The sequence below is a fragment of the Falco punctatus genome (assembly GCF_963210335.1).
Source record: "Falco punctatus genome assembly, chromosome: 4".
NCBI classification, from domain to species: Eukaryota; Metazoa; Chordata; class Aves; order Falconiformes; family Falconidae; genus Falco; species Falco punctatus.
In genome coordinates, this window is record NC_137583.1 from 68132508 (window position 1) to 68157598 (window position 25091).

General features: G+C 42.0%; 1 protein-coding gene and 2 long non-coding RNA genes across 3 annotated transcripts in view; 2 read left to right on the top strand and 1 right to left on the bottom strand.

The window, feature by feature from the left end:
- Nucleotides 1-324, bottom strand: part of WAC (WW domain containing adaptor with coiled-coil) — a 63655-nt gene extending 63331 nt beyond the window's left edge. Inside the window, exon 1 of the mRNA XM_080386003.1 lies at nt 10-324. Within this exon, the coding sequence (XP_080242129.1) occupies nt 10-26 (17 nt within the window). The 5' untranslated portion in view covers nt 27-324. The remainder of the gene's footprint in view (nt 1-9) is intronic.
- LOC308063294 lies at nt 208-1376 on the top strand. Its single transcript, XR_013927910.1, has 3 exons — nt 208-325; nt 444-516; nt 1301-1376. It is a non-coding gene; the product is annotated as an uncharacterized lncRNA (long non-coding RNA).
- A 359-nt stretch (nt 1377-1735) lies between these two features.
- Nucleotides 1736-15766, top strand: LOC308063295. The gene is made up of 3 exons (XR_013927911.1): nt 1736-1757; nt 3885-3963; nt 15495-15766. It is a non-coding gene; the product is annotated as an uncharacterized lncRNA (long non-coding RNA).
- The last annotated feature ends 9325 nt before the right edge of the window (nt 15767-25091 follow it).

The window sequence follows — 25091 nt, forward strand, 5'->3', positions numbered from 1 at the left end:
GAACGCTACCTGTCTTCGGAAAACATCGGTTATTTCCGTAGTGATGTTTTCACGCTCCCGTCAGGGCGGTGCCGCGCTCGGAAACGCTCGGGTATTTCCGTGACCCCTCACCCGGCGGCTCCGAGGCATTCACTGCCGGTCGGAGCAGCCGTTGGCCGGGCGCGCCTGGCTGATTGGCCGAGGGGGGCCCCCACCGCCCAGGGGCCGCGCCGCGCCTCGCCTCGCTCCCCTGCGCGGGCGGGCCGGGCCGAGCGGGAGCAGGGCCGCGGCGGGGCAGGCCAAGCCGCTTTCTGGTGGGAGCCGACAGGGCGGGAACGCCAGGCAGGTGGGGGCAACAGGGGGAATTGCGAGAGAAGCGGCGGGGCGGGGGGAAGCGGCGCCCGGCTGCGAGATAGGAAAGGGAAGGTCTCCTCTTACCTACCCCCTCCTCCCCTTCCGCCCAGGGACTTGATGTATAGGCAGGAGCCATTTTGTGTACGGATCGTCTTCTGCGAGGAAGCGCTCGGCGGTGAAGAGGTTGTTAAAATGTCCCTGGGGAGGCGGCGGCCGCGGGGCCAGGCCCTGCCCCCGGCCCCTGAAGAAGCGCCGCCAGGCAGCTGCAGCCCCGGTCGCTGAGGGAGCGAGGCGCTGGCGGCGGAACGGCCCGGGCGCGGTGAAATCGCCGCCGGGGGGGGGGGGGGCGGCCGGCGGTGGGTGAGGGGCGCTAACGGCTGCCTCCGGCGACCGAGCGGCTCGTCTGCGTCTCGACACACGCGTGACATTGTCATCGCGGCGCCCGTGAGCGGCCAGCAGCGCCCCATGGACTGGCTTCGGGTGCCCCGCGCTCTCCCGGCGAGGTGGATGCTGGCGCTCGGCTGGCGAGGAGGATTCCCGTTGGCAGAGGCCGGGGGTGCTGCCGGCGGTGACAGCTGAGCCTTCTCTCGGGGAAAGGGTCGTTTCGTTATTTCTGACCGAACCCTCGAAATCTGAGGTACAAAGCGTCATCAATTCAGAATGGTATTAGGATATCATAAACCATAATAGAAGTATGTTGATACCAGCGTTGAGCATAGGCATGAGGGTATCGTAGGAGAGAGGAGCTTTCAGTAAAGGTATGGCGTGGGTGCCCAGTTTTGTCCTGCCCCTTCCTGAAAAGGGATGTGGCATAACTCTGAACTAGCACGTTAACCTTAAACTGAGCAGCATTCCCTGCGGCTCTGTCTGCTAGCATAGCATTGGTCATGCTGACTCTCTTACAGAATTTTTCTTTTTTTTTGTTGTGTTTGGGGTTTGTTTGGGGGTTTTGGGTTTTTTTTTTTAGAGCACAGAAGACTGCTGCTGAGAGAGGACTTCAGGGAGCAGTGGCAGAGCCCAGAGAGGGGAGTGGAGGATGACTCAGCAGGGAGCCGTTCTTCAGGGTTACAATAATGAACTAGTGAAATGCATTGAAGACTTATGTATGCAAAAAGAAGAGCTGAACAAACAAATCCAGGAAGCGAAAGAAGAAAAAAAAAGACTCCAGCATCAAATCCAAGTCCTGAGCAAACAACTTCAGTGTGTATGTGAAAACCTGGCTCAAAAGGTAGCTTCACGGAATGAGCTTGATAAAATTCTTGCTGAAACTGAAGCTGCTTACGTGAAGATTTTGGATAGTTCTAGAACTTTACTTAATGTCCTGAAGAAAGAAGTGGGAAGCCTAAAGCATACACCAGAACTGAAAACCAATGTAACTTGAAACGGTCAAATGTTTGGAATCCACAGTGCTATAATTCCAGTAGGTGAGAAACGTGGTTAGCCACAAAAACTTACAAGCACAGTATAAGCAGAGAGGGATTTTCTTTCAACGTTTCTGTATGTTGTATTACTATTTTTAAATGCACCAGAAAATAGATGAAATAAAGTTGCTGTTTTGCTATTAAAAAAAAAAGTTAATTACTTAAACACTATACTATACTGCAAATAAGGTAGTTGAGACAGATGTGAGACTGTCAGTTTTGACATGGTGATGCTTCAAGGCTATTCTGAGGACAGGAGAAAAATGATGTATTTTATTGGTCAGCTTCAGATGGCTGCCAGTAAATTCTGGTTTAATTGAAAACTAGTGGATGCAAGTAGAGTAGATTCTACTACTTTTCACTTTACAGGTGCTTAGGCTTTACTGTCAGGGGCCAAATAGAAACTATTTAGCCTTCTCTAGGAGTTTAGAGTTCTGTCTCTGTGATGCATGCACAAAGACAGCTCCTGTTTACAATCATCTCTTACTTAAGTGGAATAATAGAGGGATAAGGTGAGAAAACATGACTAATGCAGGGCGTGGAGGCTTAAACTGTAGGACTGTGGTTCATGCATCTTCTGAAGCTATACTCCAAAGCCTTGTTTAGAAAGGAGGCAAACTGTAGTGAAAGACAGGTTTTGGTGCAACTGTGTGCATACCATGTGAAGGGCACAGCACTGCAAGCAGCTATACTACGTGAGCTTGGACCAACTCATCCACTTTATGGGTAAGGAAAAGGTGAGCGTATTTCAATAGTGCCTGGAAGTCCTGAAAAATCTACTAGGGTCCAGCCAAAATACTACATTAAATACAAGGCCAAAGAAGATGAACTTAAGTAAAAGCCAATAACAAACTTGTGGAAACTATTTATAGTGCTCTTCAGCTCTATACAGATCTATTGAGTGATTATAATAAGATTGTAAAGAGTAGTGAACAATAACAGGGAATGGTGAGAAGTAGCTTGCAGCTGTCAGGCATTCTTACAGATGAAGTTAAAATAGAACCTCATTTAGAGATCATGGAGGAGGTAACAGCATGGCACAAATCTCAGTTTAATCCTGTTTCCTATTTCTAGTAGTTACTGTAACTGTGTGTACATACAGACACATTTTGTTCTGCTTATTCATGTGTTACAGCAGTAACTTCATTTCTAAGCTGTATCTTGTAGTCAGATCTTCATTCTATACCAATTAACTAAACTGAAAGATGTGCAATTGTAATCTTTGTAACTGTGTGTCTCAGGTGCAAGTATAAAGGGTATGTAGATATGAATAGTTTCAGTAATAGCTCTTCACCAATAATAAGAAGCAGATTTTATGTTCTTCCAGTTGCCATGCTACATCAGGGATTAGCGTGACTGAGCTAATCAGCAATTTAATTGTATAGCATTTCTGCTGCCTTCTCTCAAGTAATGCTGAGGTGATAAAATTAGATAATCTCAAGGGTACAGCTATTGTTGTAGTACTGTGGTATTCAGGACACCTTGTTTATATTGAAGTGAAAAACAAAAAAATTGCTATTTTTAGTAGCAAAAAAGTGATTTATTTGACTGGATGTTTCTTGACATTCTCTCTTCCCTTAGTCTGGTAGTAGTCATTAATTTACATCAAAATAGGAAGACTCAGGAAAAGGTATTAAAAAAAAAAGTCCTTGATTTTTACTCTTTAGGGGTTTTTTTAGTTGCATATGTAAACTGCTGCTTATTATTTCAAGGGAACTTTAAATTGTCTGTGAAAAAAAAATTGTATCAGCTCATTTATAGAGAACAGTACAGTTAATTTCTTTTTTTAAATTACAGGTTTGTTTGCCTTAGAATAAGCATATATTATAAATAATGCCTCATATTTCTCTACTGAGGCTGTTAAAACTGAAGAAGTTTTAAGGGAAGCTTTGTAAGCCTTTAAAGAAGTCTATTTCATGACCATTATTATGTGTAAGTGTAGCTTTTACAGGGTCAAAACTAAAATACTGGAGATGTTTGAACTTTATATGTTACAGAACTCAGGGGAAAATGTAACTGTTGGCTAGTATTTACATACACTGGGGCCTCCCAGCTTTCAACTGTAATGTTGAAATCTTGTTAGAAACACATTCAGTAATCCCAATCTGTAAAATTTCTGTTTAAATTCAGATTCACAAATGGAAAGCAATATTATCTCTAGGGCTTGCCTATTTGTAGAATAACTCCCAGGTGTGGCAGTTATTGTGAGGTAAGTGCACCTGCAGAGTTGTTACTCAAAAATAACTCTTACCATTATACTCTGTATTGACCCAAATGAACCTACTGTGTCCTTTTATTGAAGTGATAAACCTTTTTCACTACTTTTTCAGGTAGTATAAGTTTTGACATAAAAAGCTTTTCTTAAAAAGCTTCAGTTTGTTTAGAATAGAAGATACGGAAACTAAACTAATGCACAGTATTGCTACAACAGAAATCATAATTTGCAGATTATAGCAGCTTTGTAGGGCTGGCCTGTAACAGAAAGTTTGCCTGAAATAAGGCAGGTTATAAGGCTTAATTTTTTATGTTGATTTGGTGTAACTGTCTGGACTAGATCCAGTTATGTACTCGAGTGCTTACAGTCTAGGAGATTTAATGACAAAAGTTAGTTTAGTGCCTAAAGTGCTGTGTCAAATATCTTGTAGTTCTTTTGGTATGTGAGGAGACACAGTTTTTGAAACTCCTACCTGTGCTTGATTCAAAGCTCCAGTGAAATGCATCTAGAGTACTGTTCTGATTTCCTGAATTTTTGGAGTGGCACCTGTACCTTGTTTCCAAATAACAGAACATAACTGGAAGAGAGATGATGATTCCCAGCTTTTATAGTAATACTTCTTAAATATGTACCTAGCATATACAACTGTAGTCGTCAACGGGCTTTTCAAATCCTTTAAGTGTTGACTTCTGCCAAGTAAACTAAGTTTACTATGTACGCTAGAGTTTGGTGGTTACCAGAGAAACAGCTGGGGGTGGTATTTTGAAGTAATTTTCAGTGTGGAGGTGATTATACAAACCAATGGTTGAAGTCCCATACACAAGTAGTCACCCACAATCTGTAACTGCCTGCAGAGATGATTACCTTTCAATTGAGATACCTCCCCACATGCAGTTTCTGCTAATCACCTTACAGGGCTGGAGGTGAGTGGATTGGGGTGCGCCCTAATTTTGGGGGTGAAAAGTAAAGAAGTAGTATGGATGTGGAGTCCTGATTCGGGGAAACTGGAACGTGAGTGGAGGATTGATAAGAGAGGTGGCCTTCCTCTTAATTTCTGTCTGCTTTAAGTGTGCTTGTACTGAGCTACTGCCTACAGTTCCTGCTACCCAATAAATCAAATTTTAGAAATCGTCTGAGGGTCACCTGAAGTTTGGCCGCTGCCCCCGCTCCACTTTTTAAGTCCACTGACAAACTACAGAGGCAACCTACATTTTATGTAGTTTTATACTACGTATATATTTTTATACTACATATACTAAAAATTATGTAGCTTTATATATATATATATAGAGAGAGAGAGAAAGAACAATACATTGCTTCCTCTTTCTGCCTTTTATTCCTTTCTGGACACACTGGCATGCTCAGCTGCACAGTGGCCAGTTCCAGCAGGAAGACATGGAGTCTGAGCCACCTGTTTGCTGGGTAAGTGTACTACCAGGCTCACGCAGGATGCGTACTGTTGTTCCCTACCCTGGTAGCTCATCTATGAACTACTTGGGTTTTATAAAGAACCCTAAGTTCTGTCAGTGTATTAGACGTACTCTGCCTGTATGTCAGATTGACTTGGAGAATATAGGCAGAGGGATGGCAATTTTTTGGCTCTTGGTGAATGTAAAAGATTTGTTCCCTCAGACTAGGAAGTCTGCAGACTAGGAAGATTCGGCATCTTCAAACACCCTAAGAATTGTCCATTCAAACAACGAAGCAAGCTATAATCTAAACCCAGATGACTGGGGTCTTGGATTTCAATTTCAGAATCAAGGATCTCAATTCCATCTAGCTCTTGTGTGTGTCTTACTCCGAATGGGTTAACTGGGTTAAGCTAAATGGAACAAGGTGCTCTTAATTCTGGAACAAGATCATTCAGAAGATTGTTAGCAAAAGGGTCAAACGTCTACACAAATTCGTTGTGTAGATGAGTCCTGTGCAGAAGACCAGTATCTTATTCCTTAGATGATTTTGCTTGTTAAAAGTTTGAGCTAAAAGATGTAGCTTGCGGCGGTTGCTGAAATTATCCTTAACTATTAGTAGATCCTGGGCTTTGGGTTTTTTTTATGTAAGAACTAGATAAAACAGTTCATTATTTTAATAATTTTTTTCCTCTTCAGTAGCGAGTGAAGAAGAATCAATAGATTTTTTTACTGTGGATTTGTTTATGTTGGGTTTTTTTTCTTAACGGATAGATTGATAGATAGTTTTCCTAAAATCAGAATGGTCATTTACCTTTGTTTTTTCTGTATGTCTGTGTTTTTAAATATAGATACACATATCTTCTTTTTTTTCCCCTCTGTTGGTGGAAAGGCAGATTAACCTTTGGTTTAGTTTGTGCACTGATGGCTTTGTCAGTGTCTATTGTGTTGCTGGGATGGGTGGGAGAGGGGCAGTCAGGCACTGCGGCCACTTCTCAGGTGACTGTTCTATGCTTGTTTTAAATTGGGAGTACGGTTTTTGTTCATTGCCTCTGAACTGCTTTATAAATCTGTTTTTAATTTCAGTTGCCCCAAGGTAGTCCTTGATAGTTGTCTTCCTCAACTGGTTTTCAGATGAAGTTTAGTTCAATATCTAGCTGTAAAAAACAGATGTGTGCAAGGTGAGACAACTTACTTCCATGTTAGCTGTTAATAAAGCATGATGGAGAGGTTCAGGCTTGTAGAAAAGGGAGCTATATGTTATTTGGTCATTCATAGATTTAGCTTATACTGCAGGGGTCCTCAAACTTTTAGCAGGGGGCTGGTGCATGGATGAAGTGGCAGGCAGTCATCTGTGACTGCTTGGTTTCGCCCCCCAACCGCCGGCAGGGGGGTTCTGAAAATACCGGGGGCCGGATTGAGGACCCTGAGGGGCTGTATCTGGCCCACGGGCCATAGTTTGAGGACCCCTGGCTTATAGGATTTGTGTGAAAAGTAGTTCAGTGTGGTAGTTTGATTTTACAATGACGTGATGTTAGAAGTGGACCTAATAAAACACGTTCATTTTGTAGTGGTTTCAAAAGTAGTTTCACAAGGTCTTGTGGGGTGGAACAATTTGCATTATTTTTTTTAATGTGTACAAGACTAGACTGTCCATATGCAGCAGTAACCACTACAGTAAATTAGTAAATTTTAGTACCAACTTGGATATCTTATTTAGCAGTGGCATTGAAAATAATTGGTGTTAAATCTTTGCATTTTGATCGTAGCAAGCAGTGGGCTTGCTACGTCATTCAAAGCTGGTAGTATTTGTAAGTCAGTTCAAATTAAACATCATAAATGGGAAGGTGTTACTCTTGGAATAGGATTTCTCTGCACTGGAGGAAAATGGGGACCTGGAGTCAGAGATCACATTCAAGAAAAAGCATTTGAGAGAAGTCGTTACCAGCCTCCTTCTGGAGGTGGGATTGATCATGATTCCAAAGTATGATACTGAATACACTGGTTATGGAGCATTTTAACGCTAACTCTTCAGAGCTGCTATTTTTTCAGCTTTGTATGCATAGGTTCTCATGCGCCAGTGAGAGCTCTTGTAAAAGATCTTGAGGTTTTTCATTCATATGTGGTATATGGGAACACTAAAATATTTCCATCATAGTACACGACAGATCTGTAACTTAACTTTTTTAAACCACTTAGTGTAGTTGATTTAGTTGATCCATCTGAATATGAGGAAGAACTTCTGTACTTTGAAGGTGGCAGAGCACTGGAGCAGGCTGCCCAGAGAGGCTGTGGGGTCTCCTCTGGAGACATTCAAAACCTGCCTGGACACGATTCTGTGCAACCTGCTCTACGTGAACCTGCTTTAGCAGGGGGTTGGACTAGATGATCTCCAGAGGTCCCTTCCAACCCTGACCATTCTGTGATTCTGTAAACACAGTAAAAAAAATAGCAAATTTTTCTGAGTGCTTTTGAATCACCCTATCTATTCGGAAGTAGATAAAATTACTATTTGTAGTACTCTCTTTTTGTTGTTATATCATTATTAACAAGTTGATACAACTTAGAGGCCCATTCTGACCAGGCATGTGTCTGTCTTGGTTCCAGAGACAAAATCCTTTTCATATTCTGCAAGCTTTAAATTTTTTTAAAGCATCTTTTCTTACAAAGTAAGAACACTTGAAGTTGAAAATTGGCCTGACAGACACTCATGATACATTTTTTTTTTAAATATAGTTAGTATTGAGGTCTGAATCGTATTCTGTGAGGTGTTTGAAAACAAAAATTCTAGCAGTAATTCTTATGCTTAGGCAGTTGTTCAATAACAGAAATCCTAATAGAAACTTATGCTGCTTATTGTCCAATAGTAAGTGGAGTTACTTGCTGTAATTGACAAACCCAAGGTACTTATTAAACACTTGTACCTCCTCAGGAATTGTTGCTAGTGTGAAGGGGCGCATGGGGCAAAAGAGGAGCTGCCTTTTTAGTAGAGACTACCCATCTGTGAAAAGAGAGGAGCATTGTTGTTAGTCTGGCTCATGGTAAAGAGTTGTGAGACAATTTAAACTGAGTAGTTATAATGGTCATAGTTCACTGTTGCAAGGTCCACTGAAGCAAGCTGAAAAAAAGAAAATGCTGTCCATGTTGTCAGTGACAAGTAATGTGATACCTGATTGCAACCAGATTATCTTTAAATGCAGGAACTCGGGTATAGCTGGAAGCAGTGTAGCTGCTGCAGTACTGGGCTCAGCAAGGGTTAATTTGCCCTGCCAAAGAGCAATCAACCATGTGGACGCACTTATGAAATTTTGTGCACTCAAGAGTCATGAAAAGTGTAACCTGTTTCTGTTCTTGAAACTCAAGGAATGTTAACTGTGTTTTAGTGACATGCAGCTTTAGATATGACTCCACAAGAAGGATATTTATTTAAAATCCCATTCCCTCTAGGGGCTTTTCGCTGAAGCCTAAAGCGTTCTTGCTTTAGATTCAAATTGTTCAAGTTCAAAAATACAGATGCGCAAGTTCCACTGAAACCCACAAGCATGTAAGTGGTTTGTATTCACTGCATAGTACACCAAGCTCCTGCACAAATGCTGTCTAATCCTTCAGTCAAGTTGCAAGTTTCATGGCTCCTCTTAGTAGTTCAAATGATTTGCAACAAGTGTTGCTTGTTCCATTAGGAATGTACTTTCAGTTTTTCATTTGTTTGTTTTTTAATGAAGTATTCCATTGAGGCCTCCCCTGGCACTCTGCCATACACATTCCTGTTGTGCATGTGACTATATGGGTCTTTGGGAATGTCAGAAAGAAACTACCTCTACAGCAGCAATTTAACTCAAACAGGGTTTGCTTTTATACCATGCTGCTTTTGTTTTTTAACAGTTTTAAAATGCTGAGTATATACATATATATATTTATATAGGATATATATAAACAAGTGCTTTCAATCAACAGATCACAAAGTACCTTACAGAGAATGTTAGTGTCTTTATCCCGCTGGATAGACCGTGAGACTCAGTAGTTATCTGCCCCAAATCTGGTACAGATCTGGGAATGGAGGCCTTAGCATTCAGCTGAGGCTGAAAAAGTCTGACTTGGACTGCTTCCCAGGGATTCATGTCCTGTTTGGTGTCTGACATGAACCAACTGGATTATGTATTCTCAACCTGTGTGCTGGGGGAAGGGCTTGGTATTGACTAGATGCATACTTTTTTGCTGTCACTCACTTCACATTGCATGCAGCGTCATGATGTTTGAAATTATTACTCATTTCTCCATGGATACACCCCTCACAATAAAGTATCTCAGCTCCAAAGCAGCTACTCTTACTTTCCAGACCTGCTCTCTCCAAGTCCCTACTCACAGGCGTTTGGGAGCTGACTGTAGGAGATATGTCAGAAGAGCAGAACTTTTAATTATAGTTGCTAAATAATGACCTTTCACAAGGATAACCTTGTTCGGATAGCTTATCTTTACAGACTTTGCTGTTTTGTCTCGTTTTTCTCAGGCTTCTTACTACCTTATGCTAGTCTATGTAAGACCACCAGGTATTTGTACCAACACCCTTTAAGAGTTTTCTAGACATCGAGGCTCCTTGGTGTTTAAACACAGTGGAGGATCTGAATTCCAGTCAATCTGTAAGAGCATATAGGACACGTAACAGCATTCCAGCTGCACGTAACAGCAACAGCTGTGTGGCATCCATATTCCACCACAGCTCATTTTGGGTTAATGGAATTGAAATAGCATGGCAAGTCAGGAACTGTGGTGATGATGAATAGGGCTCTTTTATAGAGAAAAGAAGCTGAATTCAGATTAAAACCTATTTTAATCTAGGGCAGGTGGCAGCTGGTAGCAGTATTACTTTATTTCATGTATCACAATAAATGCATATATGTACACATCAAAAAAATATAAAAATATGTTCTTGGTAGAATCCTGTCCTAATATTTCAGTACTGTCTGCTATTAGAAAGGACGGTTGAAATAGGCTGGTCATTGACAACTTGTTTTAGGTTGTGTACCCTCTGCTTTCAGCAGCCCCCACAGGCTTGCTACTGTATAAACTCTCATTTGTAGCCCTGTCCTCTTCCTGCTGCAACAGCTTTTGTTGCCCCTATTTCCTAGCCCCTTGCTTACCATGGTTCTAGTTACCCCAAGATACTGACCAGAAACACGCTGCTGTTATGCTACGTGGTGGATCGGAGATACTTTCAGTATCATACTATCATCCAGACATGGTCTGGCACACTTGGAAAAATTCTTTGCGAAGTTAAACAGATTTCATTCAGATTGATAGTGCCACAAAAGTTATGATTGGGTGAGGTAAGAGTATTATATAGTAGTAAAACAATGGATGCCTGATCTGAGAGGAGTTTCATCCTATGAAAAACCCATCCTAAAAATACTTGTAGGTTGAAGTGATGGGTGGATGGAATGTGACATTCCTGATATGCTGTGGAGGTTAAGGAACAAAAATTTATTATGTTTATCAATGAGACTGTCCTTATTCTAGCAAATGCAAACTTTGTTTATAGTCTTCTGCAAATAAAGAAAGTCTGTATGGGATGGTGTACTTTAATTAATATTAAGGCTATGTGCAGTGATGTGAGTTTGTTTCAGAAAGTATTGCACTGTGTTTGAGAAAACTCAAACTCACTATAACCTGAAATTAAAAAGAGGCAAAAGGAATATTAATGCTGGAGCTTGCAGATCAGTGATCTCATTGAGGAAGCTGTTACAGGTCAGCTATATAGTTCTTCAAAGCTCTGAATATGACCTATATTGCAAAATAATAAACACGTGCTAAGATAGAGTGGAGTATGCTCACAGTAAGGCTACTTGTAAAAAGTTAGGTCAAGACATCATATGTATTCAGCAGTTTTCTTTGTAATCCTGCTCTATTTTACAAACTAATATATTCCCCAGTAAGGTTCACTAGAGAAAACATTCCAGATGCCTTCATCTGCAGAGAGGAAGGAGAGACAATTAAAAGTCTGCATGCTGTGAAATCTCTGGGTAACAACAGTGTCTGCACAGACTTTTATAATGTTATAAGGCACAACTGGTTTTCCTGCTGTCCAGGATGACTGAATGCAAACATAGTTTTTGAAAGAGGACAGTGTCTCAGTTATTTTCACACTGGCTAAAATTCTGGTGGTTTGCAAAAAGCTTTCTATTTTTATTTACTGATAGCAAGGTCTTGGTGACAAACTGGCTCCTCCAGACCAGACAAATTCTATTTTCTTTTATTAGCATGCATCATTTTGTGCCTAACAAAGAAAGGGCAGGCTTCTGATAATGTAGTGAAAAAACCTGGGGCAGAGCAGTGTCTGGTACTGGCCTCCATCAAAGAGAAGGAAAAGCACAAAAGGACAAAATTGTCAGCCTTGGTCTGCATTGAGCAGGGTTGCGTGCAAAATCAGCAAGTAAGAGGGCTTTTTCCTCCCCCCCCCCCCCCCCTTTTTTTTTTAATTTGCTCCCTCCTACATCATTACTGGGCTGAGCAGGGAAAGAATTTTCTTTCTGTTTAATGGTATGAATAATAATAAATGGGATAACTTGCTCTAAGAAAAGCCAATTCCATGTGGGAGGCAGCTAAAGCTGCCTCATGGGAGCTTTACTTTTTTCTTCAGAAAAAAATTTTCATCATGCAAATTCTGAAAGCCAGCAGCCATTGAAGGGAAAGGAGAAACAACAAAATGCTGTGTTTGGTTGTCATTGCGGACCAATTACCCTTCCAGTAGCTGCACTCTTGTGTGCAGTTTCTTGGTTGCAAGTACTGCTTGTCCAAAACACAGATTTTTAGTCTCAGACTAGTTAATTTTAAAATCAGTTTTTTATTTTAGATGAGCTTAATGAAGCAGTGCACATTGGTGCTTATATCGGTATGAAATTTGTCTATAACTTAGTTAAAAGTCCTTTTCACTGGCTTAGTATGCCATGTATTATTACATTATGTACGATTACACTGGTGTAGCTAGAGTGAAGCTTTGTTCTCAGACATAAAGATGACCTTTTAACTTAGATTATGATGGTACATACATTATAGTTTCAGGTGTTGGTGAAGTCAGCAGCAACCAAACACAACAAAGTATAACTTGACTTCTATGGATTTAAATTAGAACTTCCCATATTGCCTTGCATGAACATTTTTGATTTAAGTAACTTCTGTATTTGGTTGTTTGGTGGGAAAGCACAGCCAAAGAGGTATTGAAGATCATTTGTTTTGGCTAACAGTACATTTCCTGGATAATCTCATCCAGGAGAGATTTTAGGTGTGGTACCTGTTCAGAGCCAGGACACTCAGAGCACAGCCCAGCCTCCATTTCCCAAGCTAGTCATTCCCACGGCACACGAACAAGCCAGTCTGTTTTGTAAGGACCATGGGACAAGGTGCCATCTTGTGAATGCTGGGAAAGAGTACGTAATTAAATAAATGAAGGCAGTGAGTGCTGTACAGAAACATCCAAGGAAGGCTCAGACTGAGGCTGTCAGAAGGACTTGGGAGTCTTTGTTTCTACTCTGTATGAAGTTTAAGTAAAAGTAAATATATGTGTGTGCGTGCATGCTGCTCAAGCTACTTGGTGCTACATTGGGATTCTATTACATTGGGATTCTATTACATTGGGAAGTTATGATTTAATTTGTAGTTAAAATGATATCGTTAGCATGAGCAAAGCCCCTAAAACCAAAGTAGTTGTGCAGTGTTACTGAATTTCAAAGTGTTGAATTTCTACGTCTGTAACTTTTGATCCTAGTGCTGTGTCCTGTATGGTAGCAAAGAAGGTAACAAAACTAATTTTAAAATTCTGGAACTAGTTTTGAGATAATATGAAGAATTTAATAAGTTCCCATGAGGATTTTATGCCACGAGGCTTACTGAAAGTTAGTAGGTCTTGTGCTTTGCTTGCTAATGCTCTGGACTTTTTAAGATTCAAGATTCTTGGTGCATTTCTCAAAGGCCTGGCTCCTGAAATAAAGGCATTTTCTTTGTTCTTCTTCCCCTCCTTTACAAGAAACAGAAATATAACTTCAAAGGTTGAAAACACAAAAGCAAGTAACATGAAAGGCTCAGAAATGCAAATATAAATAATTCTAGATATTTTTCATGACTTAACAATTTCCCACATTGTGCTTGGTCTGATGTATGTCTTTTTGAAAGCTAGAAGCTGGTTGGTCATGGTCAAAGTCCTATTGAAAATTTCACCCCATGTTATACTTCAATCAAATAAGATGCAATTATGATTGCTTTAAGAAAGGCAGTCTTATAATCCATGGTTGTAGGTGCTGTAACACACAATTTGCTGTCTTTATATGAATATTTAAATTCTTCTCTTACTATCTTTAACAAGTTCACCCACCTTTCTGCAGTCACTATGTGTTACTCAGGTGTATCAGGGAAGCTCCTTTAAGTCCAACTTTAATGTGATCTGCAGGTGTCATGGAGCAAGGTCTGGTTTGGAGACAAGCTCTGGAGCTTCCAGGCTAGCAGAAGCTGGAAAGCCCCACCAGGTGGCAGGGGAAGGGAAGGCTGCTGACTCCTGGGAGAGAGCACATCCAGCAGTGGTACATGGTCTCCCTTCTGCCAGAAGAAATATCAGCCTGGCATGATACTTGGCAAAACCAGGAACATTAGAGGAACAAGCAGTTTCAGGGCTGAAAGAGGGTCTAGGACAGGGGTTCTCAAACTGCGGCCCGTGGACCAGATACGGCCCCCAGGGTCCTCAATCCGGCCCCGGGTATTTTCAGAACCCCCCCGCCAGGGGTTGGGGGGGGGAAACCAAGCAGCCGCAGATGGCTGCCTGCCACTGCATCCACGCACCGGTCCCCTGGTCTAGGAAATCTCCTAATATCACAGTATATTTAGCTCATGGAAATGAATACAGGAAAGGTAAATGAGAAAATTACTGAAGAGAAGGGTTTTCAAATATTTGCAGAGCTTGCTTTGGAGTCTGAAAGGCCAAAAATATGATCACAACATCTAGCTTGGAGACTGAAGATGGGATTAAGAAATGGAATAATTTATCGAACTGGGGCTAAAGATAGAAGTAAGTATGCTGTATAAAGGGCAGGATGAAGACATTTTAGTAAAACTGACGCTGAAAAAGAGAGGATAAGCTGCTGAGAACATCCAGAGGAATTTTCCTGAGAGGAGAGCATTACAAGAACTGCCAGAATTGTCTGATTTTTCAAATGTTTTTTATTAAAGCATATAAATTTAGTATCTAAGATGAAGAATAATTTATCACAATAGAAATAATTAAATCCTCAGAAAAATTAAGATGAATTTTGATGCCATTCCACAATTATTCTCAACAAACGCTTTTCATTTGGTCCAAAGAATAGCAAGGAGGCTTTGTGGGTATCATAATAAGTGATCTAGACCTGAATGATGTGTTTCACTCATCACAGAGAAGTGGCAATAAGAGGGAACATGACAAAAATATAAAAAACAATGAGTAGGGCTGCACATAATTTTGGCTTTCATATTTTTATAATAAATGTCGTGGTAGTTTGTGGTTTGCTTAAAGCTTCAGCTTCCAGATTTGCATAGAAAATAAGAATCTAAAATTTCATTATGGAATAAACAAGTTTCTAGTTATCATGATTGCAAGACTACTTAAATAGAGAGCAAGAAAAAGAACCAAAATACATTTTTTAAGAGACAAATTCTTGGAGTTTTAACTCAAAGACTGAAATCTACCTTCTTTACTCTAAAAAAAAAATATCCAAAGTCATAGAGCTAATGCTTGATCCTGCCATTAGAGCTCAGGTTGGTATTTGTAGCGCATTCATTACTCAGACATTGCAAAGCTGTGTATCCCATTCTTCTCTTTCCGTAGCAACGTTCTCTTAGAGCCTTGAAAACAACATGCCTCTGCTCTCTCTGTTTTACTTGCTTTTTCCTTCAGCAGATGCTGACGAGTGCAGCGTCTGATTTCAGTTCTGATCTGGAATAACTCCAGGGGCGTGTACGAAGCCATCCCGCTTCTTCCCTGCGAAGAGGCTGGTGGTGGGGAGGAGGGTCAGGACTATTGTTCTCCCTCCCTGGTCCCTCCTGCAGCAGCAGCCAGCATTGTTCCTTTTTATTTACTTTCCTCTCTCTGTAAACCAGCAGGGCTCACAGCAGAGGGACGCAGCTCTCCTCATTAGAATAATCAGGCTGATTTATGAGAGAACACACAGAGAAGGAACACGCTCCTTCTGCAGCGTTCGCCACCCAGGCTGGGCACCCACCCGGCTCTGATTGCAGTGCTGTGCTGGGCCTCCCCGCTGGCTCATGCTCCCACCCCCAGCTACCCAGGTGGGCTGGTGGGCCCCTACTCTTCAACCTTTGCATCTCAGTGAAAATGTACAGATACATGCAATAAACACTTCTTTTCTTCACATGGTATTCTGCAGAAGTTGTGTGTTTCAAGTTAATACTGAAAGTTTGAAAGTCTAATTAAAGTAATAGAGGAAAGGGGAAAATCCCATGTTGGACCCTTCCTTAGCATTAGCTAGGTGGAAATTTTGGCTTACAAAACACTTGAGCAGGTTCGCTGTGTCACTGAACAGTGAGAGCTGCTACAGCTTTGTTCCTCTTCTGCACTGTGGAAGTTTTGTGTTACCTTTAGGAAAGGCTTATGTATGAAGAGTTCAGAAATTTTCTTCTTTCAGGGAAAATGTTGTGAAGATCCTTTGTTTTATTGTATTTCCTTGGTATCGTCATGACAAAATATAGCATGTAACTGAAAAGTTTTACTGGAACTCTGGACGACCCATTTAAAATGCACGTAGATATATTTACAAACATATGTAAGCTTTTAAAAATGCATTATACAAGCAAACAAACAAACAAGTCATTGGCAATTCTGCTTGTGTTTCTGCCAGGCAACAGAATCAAACACCAAACTTGAAAAGGTTGCCTCCTGCCTGCACTTCGCAGTGTGATGTTTGTGGTCACCTTTATGAAAGGAACCATACCCATCACTTGTGTATGCTAACAGGATGGCATTTGTAGAGCCTGAAAGGCAATTAAATAATTTTGTCAATCACCCCCTGAGTCTATAAGAATATTTTTTGTTGAGGAGCAGATCGACTGTGCAGAGTTTCAAGAGCAGTTATTCATATTCAGTAGCCCTCCAGATTGCAGACTCTGTGAAAAGCGCAATGAAACCAAGGAGCTCACTGTATAACTAAGCTGGAGCAGTGAAAGCAATAAAAGAATTAAGTATATATTACAAATTGACAGAAAAAATCTTACTGTAATTGCCTGTAACAAGATGCCTCATACCACCCATAGGAAAAAGCAAATTGGCATCCAACATTTTCTGCCACCCTGACATTGTCTCAAGTGCTCTCAAGATACGCTTGGTTGGAACATTTTCCTCTGTCTTTCACATATGTGGAGAAGAGGAGCAAGACCCAGTTTCACCCATCCCGTTCCTTCATGCAGCGCCTTGGTGTATTTTTGGCTTAGCAGATTGGCAATTCTGACTGGCACGAAGTTGATCCATGTGGAAATCTACCCTTCTTTTACAAAGCTGCATTCCAGAAACTGTGCAAGAACACTCCCCTTCATTTTGTGAGGTGGGAGAGAGGTGGGGAGGGCAACCCCTGAGACCTGGCCACTGCACTTTGTAGCCAGAAGGAAAGCTTTGGTGCTTGCTGATACCTGATTATTTTGTTCACCAAGAAACAGAAAGCATCTAAAAACTTATCCAAACCACAACTGTGTTGTTCAGAAGTCAGTGTTTCAATACACAACCCAATTTTTCTGCCTTGACACAGTGATTTCACTGATGGACATGGGGCATTCCCATAGGAAGAGCTCCATATTAGCGCTGCTGTGTGCAAGGGCAATCTGTGGGGAAGAGACATGGCTATAAAATGGAGAAATGGTTAAAACACTACACAGTGTGCCTCTCTCCTAAACAATCATACTGTACTTGCTTTTCCTCTTCTCAAAATTGCTGCCTTGGGGAGGTAAAGAATTACCATTGCCATAAACTGTAATCAAGATCAGATGTGCAAAGGGAAAGGCCTTGCTCAAATATCAAAGGGGTCTTAAACCGCCAAAATGGAGCGAGGGAGAGAAAACCCAAGGGAACTGGAGATGCAGTTTATGACTGACCTTCATTTTAACTGGGAAACGCATACTCCAGAATGGCAATGCTCCATGAATGCATGTTTTGTTTTGTTTCAGCTCATTGGGAATCTTCACTGCAGCAGTATTGATCTAAGCTCCCTGACAATGAGCTGGGGATGAGGAATCACATATGCATTCCAGAAACATTTTTCTGAGCTGAACTCGTCTCAGCAGTGACAGTGCCCAGCTTTGTTGTCCCCTCTGCCATGGTGCTGCCTTCTGGGGCTCCCTTCTTTGCGTCATCGTTGGCCTAAATCACTCCACATTTTCTGCATTCTCATAACCCAGTTGTCTGGATTTGGGAGAAAAACAAGATAACTCTTCAAGAGGATTTTTGCTGCCACAGGAGTAGTTGATGTCTGGATGAGGTCTCAGTCATTCAAAGGCCAAGCATTACAAGAAAAACAGACATGTTAAATCTTTGCAGTTAAATATAAAACCACGGCATCACAGTGCCTCATCCTCCCAGTGCTGCCTCCCTTTTTGCATTTCACGGGGCAACATTTGACTGGGGACACTCTATATAGTCTTCAAAAAAGTGTAAATTAAAATCTAGTTCCAAACTTACCTTTGTAATGGACCCAAAATGCTTATTGAACTTTGGGGAAATTCAGATCTACATTTCCATCTGTATTTCATGGCTCAATTCCAGCCATAGTTTAAATCAAAATGCTTAGCTGCTGTCAGTTGAAGTACTGTGTTCCCCTGGCTTCCTATCAGATATGCTATATTAAAGCAAATGCTCATTTTTATCACCTCAGAATTATGTTCTGAATTCTTTTTAAATTCAAATTAAACACTTTGATGAAATTCTGCCTTATATTTAACATGAACTGCAAGGAGCAACAGTGCTTAGCAGGTAACAATGAAAAGAATGGATTGTCAGGAAAGCCTGTAAGAGTCGTCCATTCTGAAGAAACCTCTCACCAAGACAGTAGCTATTTGTAAAATACACTTGTCTCATAACCAGAAAAAAATAATCTGTCATAAAAGTCACAACTCCTTCACAGTTTCCCCTCTCAGCTTCCTCTGTGAACAGCTGTCAATATACAAATGAAACTAACTTAAAAAACCACCCAGATAGGTTTGCTGTGTGATGCAAAACACTTTTTCAGGCTGAAAACCCTTTGGAGTTAATTGGATGGGAGTATTCAGGTTATTTTTCATCACTGCAACATGTTGTTTTGCAACACAAAATATGTCCATTTACAGTAAATACAGAAATGTCTGCAACAAATTAACTTCAGAGTTTTGGAAACACAGATGGTATTTCTTACACTTTCCCAAAGGGCTACATTTGCTCTAGAGAAAGCAGAGATTTTAGCTATTTTGTTATTTTTAGGAGTTTGTTCATCCCCCAGCATTTCTACTTGACTAAGAAGAGATAAGATCTGATTTACAGTTTATCTGCTGTCAAGCAAGGAGATTAAACAATTTATTTTGTCACTTGCAATATGTTTCTGCTGCCTCCAGCATTTAATTTTACAGCACTGAACATTTGTAAAGGAAGTCGTGAAGATTATGGGCTCCGAAAGGGAAGTCTCAGCATTTGATACGTTCTGGAGAGGAAAATATACGTATGGGTGGTGAGACGTAACAACGAACAGAACAACTGCAATTTGTCCCTAGCGTCCCATCCTGCCAGAGCCCCTTCCCTGGCCGCCGGGAGTGGCACGATGCTCCCGCTGCCACCCAGGGCGCTCCCAAATTTTCAGGCAAAGGATAGGGCCCTCAGCCACAGGATTTCCGCAAGCTGCAGACCCTTTCCCGCACCTCTTCTGGGTTTGGGGTTTTTTTAAGCTTTACCATTTCAAACTACTGAGATGGAGCTCACCCTCCGGAAGCGCTGAAGAGAGAATGGGAAATGGAATGGGACCAATCTTTTCTTAAATAGTTAACAGATGGATGAATAAGCATATGCAACATTTCATAGCAACCTTGGTTTGAGGTTATGTTCGTGAGTGTCTTAAACATTTTTGGAATTTCCACCCCTCATTATGTTGCAAGACATTTAATTAGGGCACTGAGTGTGAGCAGAATTGCTGCGTCCTTTACACAGAATGAGTAGCTGAGGTGTACAGTTTACAGGAGGGCTTGTGCGTCCCACCTAATTAAAGGCACCTAAGTGAGGGCTTACAGAGAAGCCAGCTTGTCTTTGCTTCCCTCTAGAGTCGATGGACAGATCTAGCACCTCCAAAGAGTGATCCAGCACACACGGCTCTCAAAACAAACCAGGCAGTTAACCTCACACCCAGGGGAGGGGAGAAACAAAAAAAGATTCAGACTTTGGGGCGCAATAAAATACAACGTATTTTTTGTATATCCGTCATTGTGATGCTTAACTCATTCAAACGACAGTGCAAGGTAAAAATGTCTACTCTTTCATTTATCATATTAAAACAATCACATGATGGCTTTAAGACGTTACTTGCTAGTGACCGCCTGCTAAGAAGTGAAAGAAATATTTTTGTGGCAGAACTGCATTGCTTCACTGGCAAAACCTGCAAATGAACCCAGGGAGGTATTCAGGAATTCAGAAACCTCTCAAGCTATGTATTCTTGCTGAAAGTAGACCAAGTTCTGCTCTCCTGAATTACACATTTCATTTAACAATGTTTATAATAAGAAAATTATTACTTTGAAGCAAGTAGGAGGGCAGAGTAGCAATCTATGCAAACTGCTCTTGCCTGGCAGAGCAGCATCGCTTCCCTCTGCTGCCCTGCAGATTCCTTTGCTGTCTGGGATTCCTCTGGCCTTCCTGATTTGACACTTTCCTTGCTGTTTCTGGGATCAGAGCAAACACATTTTAAATGTTCATCTTTTGCAGCTCAGTTCCCATAGTACTTCGTATGCCTTTAGGATCACCCATGGCTGTAATCCTTAAGCTGTTCAGCAGCTCAATGAAATTGGTCCCTGCTTCATAAGGACTTTTAAAAGGCCTGATGGATGCCAACCTGCATGTGCAGGCACCTAAAATCCTTTCACAATCTGGTCCTTGCTTTGGCCACTTGCTGCTTCACTCCTCCACCTGACTGATGACAGTGAAGAAGCAGGATTCAAATCATGGTTTAAATCTGCAGACAGCCTGTCTGCAGTATCTTGTGTGCATTGCTCAAAGGATGCTCATAGATCCAGCATTTTTTTGCATTTGAGATTTTTCTACCTATTATATTTTGTCCTTTCTTGTTCTGTCCTTAGATAAATTTGTTATTTTTTCCACTGAACAAATAAAAAGGACAACTTGGCTAACAGTGTCGTCCTCAGTGACACATTCTCTGGCTTCCTCAAGGAGCTGCATGGCAACCCTCAAATCCTTATCAACACTAAGTCAGGGGATGCAATGCAGTAATCTAGGTAGATAGGAGAGAGAACGAGCTATCAGCAGAGCTGATCCAACAAGCCAGCAGCATCTCCTCCTTCCTCCCCTGCTGTGGGAAGACACACAGCAGCAGCTGTGAGAATGGCTGCAAGAACACAACCTAGTCAGCAAGAACAGGGGCAGATCATCAGGAGGTAAACACAATACTGATCAGGTTCAGAAGGGCTGGCTACAAGAACCATTGGGGGACCACACCAGAGAAGAGGAAACGATGGGCAAATGGCCACTGCACAGACTCAGTCAGTCTGGACTCAAATGCAAGTCCAACATGCCCAGAAAATGCCAGACTTGCTGCATCTGTCCCCAGCACAGCCTCTGGCTACTGGGATGGTGAGTTCAGCCACTTCCATGTGGTTGCTCTCAAGGCCTACTGAGGGTTTGTACCTTAGCCTTCTTGCAGGTTCAGGCTTTCTTCCTACAGACAGCACAGTTCTAGGGGGAATGGGGGCTTCTAAGATGTTCTGATGCCAGCCTCCATTCCTCAGTGCCATGGCTTGTTTGGGACAATCTCTGCTCATGCAAAACTGAACACTGCTGTCCTTAGTGGAGACGTAAATTGGAAGACATCATTCACTTGCTGGAGAGCTGTTCCTTCATGTTTCTTGTTTTCCATAGCAGCACATACAGACACAAATTTTCTTCCCAAGGTGACTGGCAACTATGTCCTCATCCTGTTGTCACAGACCTGTCTAGTTGTATCCCATGCACACAAAACTCCCCCTTTACAGACTTTAGCAGCTAAGCCACAAACTTTCACCTCTGCTGTATGCCTCTTGTGTAACTGGATGGATCTTCTGATGTGTTGGTCAGCAACATGTGGTGTATCAGGTAGCTGAGCAAACTGCCTAGCAGGAGGGGGCTGTGCTTGCTGCAGGGCCCGGGCTCCAACCCCCAGTAGTCCACATACCTCCCAGCTGTAGCACATAACTTCCCCGCCATGGGACCAAATGCACCCCATGTCACAAGAACTCATCTCTAGTGGCATCAGGTCTCATTGTGTCCCACCACAGAGTAAACCTGGAACACTGTTGGTATAGACATGAACCTTGAGGTGGGCAGTTTCTTGTCTAACATTGACCTTCTGGTTCAAGTAAGCATGTTGTATGCGACCAGAAGTAGCCACGAGAAAAGGAAAGCAGCACTTAGGCAAAATGGCAATGGGAATTCAAAGAGGAAGGGGTCAGGATTTGCTCCTAACCTTTGCAGAACTTACTTTCTCTTCATTCCCTGTATCAGGAAAAACTATTACAGTAGCTAGGAAAGGGAAATATTTTTTTCTGTTTCCAAGCATGTGAAGTAGATTCCCCGCTGGCAAAAGCTGCCCAGCACGTTTTGTTCAGCGGGGTGTACAGCTTGCAACTGTGCATTGCACCAGGAGCAAAATGTGTTGCAGTACAGGAACCTGTGTAAGGGCCATGCGTTAGCCAAGTCCCATTTAGCTCCTGCTTTGTGTAAGACCTTGTTTTCTTTACAAAAAGATAAATTCCACGGGTATTTCATTTCCTTTTTTTACAAATGAGAAGTTCAGTGTTTTGAGGATGCGGCCATCTCCTGATGAAGAATGTTTTGATGATAAGTGCAATCTTTAGGGAAATGACAAAGGTGGATAGGAAGAGGGGGACATGTCTTCCCAGCGGCAGGTATGGTGTCATGCCCAGCACCTCTCCAGGGAAGAGTGAGGGCAAGGGGCTGAACACTCAACAGAAACTGGCTTCTGTGACCTGCTAGGACTGTTCATCTTTCCTGGCTGATTATAAAGGCTCTTGCCACTCGGTTAGTAGCCCTGCTGGAACAAACTTTTGATGGAGCTCCAGCCTGTTCATGACAAATGAGCTCATGACAAGTACAAGTCTTAACTTTGAAGACAGTGGAAAAGACCTTCAAAGGATACTGGCAATTACCAAACTTCTGCTAAAAGTGTTTTTTTTCTACAGCAGCATCTTTGAAGAAGCAGCAATTGAAAGGAAAGGTGGGTGGTTTTTTCTCTTTTCATGGTCACTTCTGTGCAATTATAATGTTCTTTCCACTTGCATAGTTTTCACCTTTATTTATTCTTTTCTGTTCTTGTGGGATGAAACTGTGATGTTAAGTATAGAATGTATCTAGGGGAACCTGAAGACACAGGGAATGCCAAATCAACTTCATGTTTCACACTGAAGTCCTTCTTTAGCTCTTGCTTGCCAATTTTTTACAGCTATAAACCTGCCAGTCTCCACATTGTAATAATCTCATCATGTACCCTTATGAATACTTTTGCCTACTGACCATAAGCTAAAACCTTCCTTGCATGAAACTTGGTATACTTTGCCACAGATCTAGAGCAGACAAGAAACTTCACAAATTCTCTTTTGAAAGATTCTTTTCCTGCTTGTCTGTAAAGATCAAGGACACAAAGTTATAAGAGCCCAACCTCCAGCATTCAGAGGACCCAGGGAAGCTTTTGATGCCAGGAATCCCATGCAGAGTTGGAGTTACTACCTTTGTAATTACTTTCCATTCCCATAATGTACTTTCAAGTTTGTCCTTTCAGGGACAAGAAGCCTTTCTCAGTCCTTCTTCCTAGAGACCGTCCCAGTGGTAATGAGTGTTTACATCTGTTTCGGACAAGTCTCTTGGTCTGGTGGTGGGACATGTGGAAAGAGCTGCTTACCTGCACCACTATCATCAGGTGGTCACACCAGACCAGGCTTCCAGCATGCAGTAGAGGACAACAGAGGAAAGTTGCACAGAAGGGCCTCGTTATGGTTAAGGCCAGATCTATTCGGTTTTGTTTGTGGTGGCAGGGAGGACTCTCAGGCTCACTATCTGGAAGGCAGGACAACCTCAGTGGGAGACGTCCAAGAAAAAGCTCTACATGCCTGAAGCTAATCCTGAGCAAACCTGTGATGTCTCAGCCCAAGAGAATGATCAGAAAAAGCCCTGTTTATGTGCCTCAGTTTATGGGCACCTGAGCATCATTTGTACCTAAACTTCTCTTACCCCACTTGTCCAGAGATGCAGCCACCTTGCTGAACTGAGCGGCTCCATGTCTTCTTCCCATCTAAGACAGCAGCAACCATGGCCACTTCCATTTCAAAATCCATCAGGGAGTACCTTCTGCTGTTTGTGTAACAGCCTAGAGGTTAGGGCTCTTGCTCTGGAAATGAGACCACTTTAATTCCCTTTTCAGCTGAAAAAAACAATTTATGGTTCCAGTGAACATAAATTAGTAGACTACAAAATTACGTGGGAAGGGAACGAAGCCCACCTCTCCTTTTGAAACTAGGTCAGTGCAAGTCCGAGAATGACATGGCTAGAAGGAGAGGAAACATGATGGGGCTAGAGTCTGTAGCCCACAGTTAGGCACTTAGCTGGGAGTGTAATCTCAAAGCAAAAGAGTCATGGGAACTAGTCCCACAAAAATGTGAAAGGCCTTGGGTGAGCAGTGTTCACAGACCCCTGATCTAAGAGCTCATTTTTCACTGGCTGCGTCCCTGTCCTGTTCCTTGCGGGCTCTGCAGCTGTGGTGCTGCAGCATGTCGGCTCCTCACAGCCCATCATAACTCAGTTTCAAGAACTGTCCATAAAAATTTTCAGGTTACTGAAAGCCAAGGGTAAGGCCAAATGTAAACCAAGCAAATAGAGTTTCTAGGTCACATTGGTCTTCATTTACAACTCTCAAATCTTAGAAATAAAATGCCTGAGAACTTATCTCCAAAAAGATTGTAATTAAGGGTTAAAAATCAAAATGGCTTGTTATGGGGAAAATACTTCTAACGTCCTTCATAGATCACTGTTGCATCTCCAGAATTTGGATGGTGTATTTCTTGTAAAAAGCATACTTTCTCAAAGAGAAAATCTCTGCCAGCCTGTGCCATTGTGGCAGCAGCATTCTTGAGACGCTCCTTTAGTTCTCAATCACGTGCTACTGATGAGTATGGAGAAGAGGAAAGGAGGGCACAACAAACTTTCATCTTTTTTAGTCCCTGCCTGACTTTATGTTAACTATAAGCCCTGTCAGACCTTCCTGGGAGCATCAGGGCACTTATGAAAGACTTTATGATTCTCTCTTTGAACTTTGGTGATCATCGATGCTTTATTTTCTTTTAAAAATGGCAAGTGGGAAATGAGTTCTCCTGTTCTGCTTTCCTCCTGCCTGTTGTTTCTGAGGGAGGAGGCCCCTTTCTAGAAGGGCGCAAAGTACTAGCTCCAAAATTCCCACT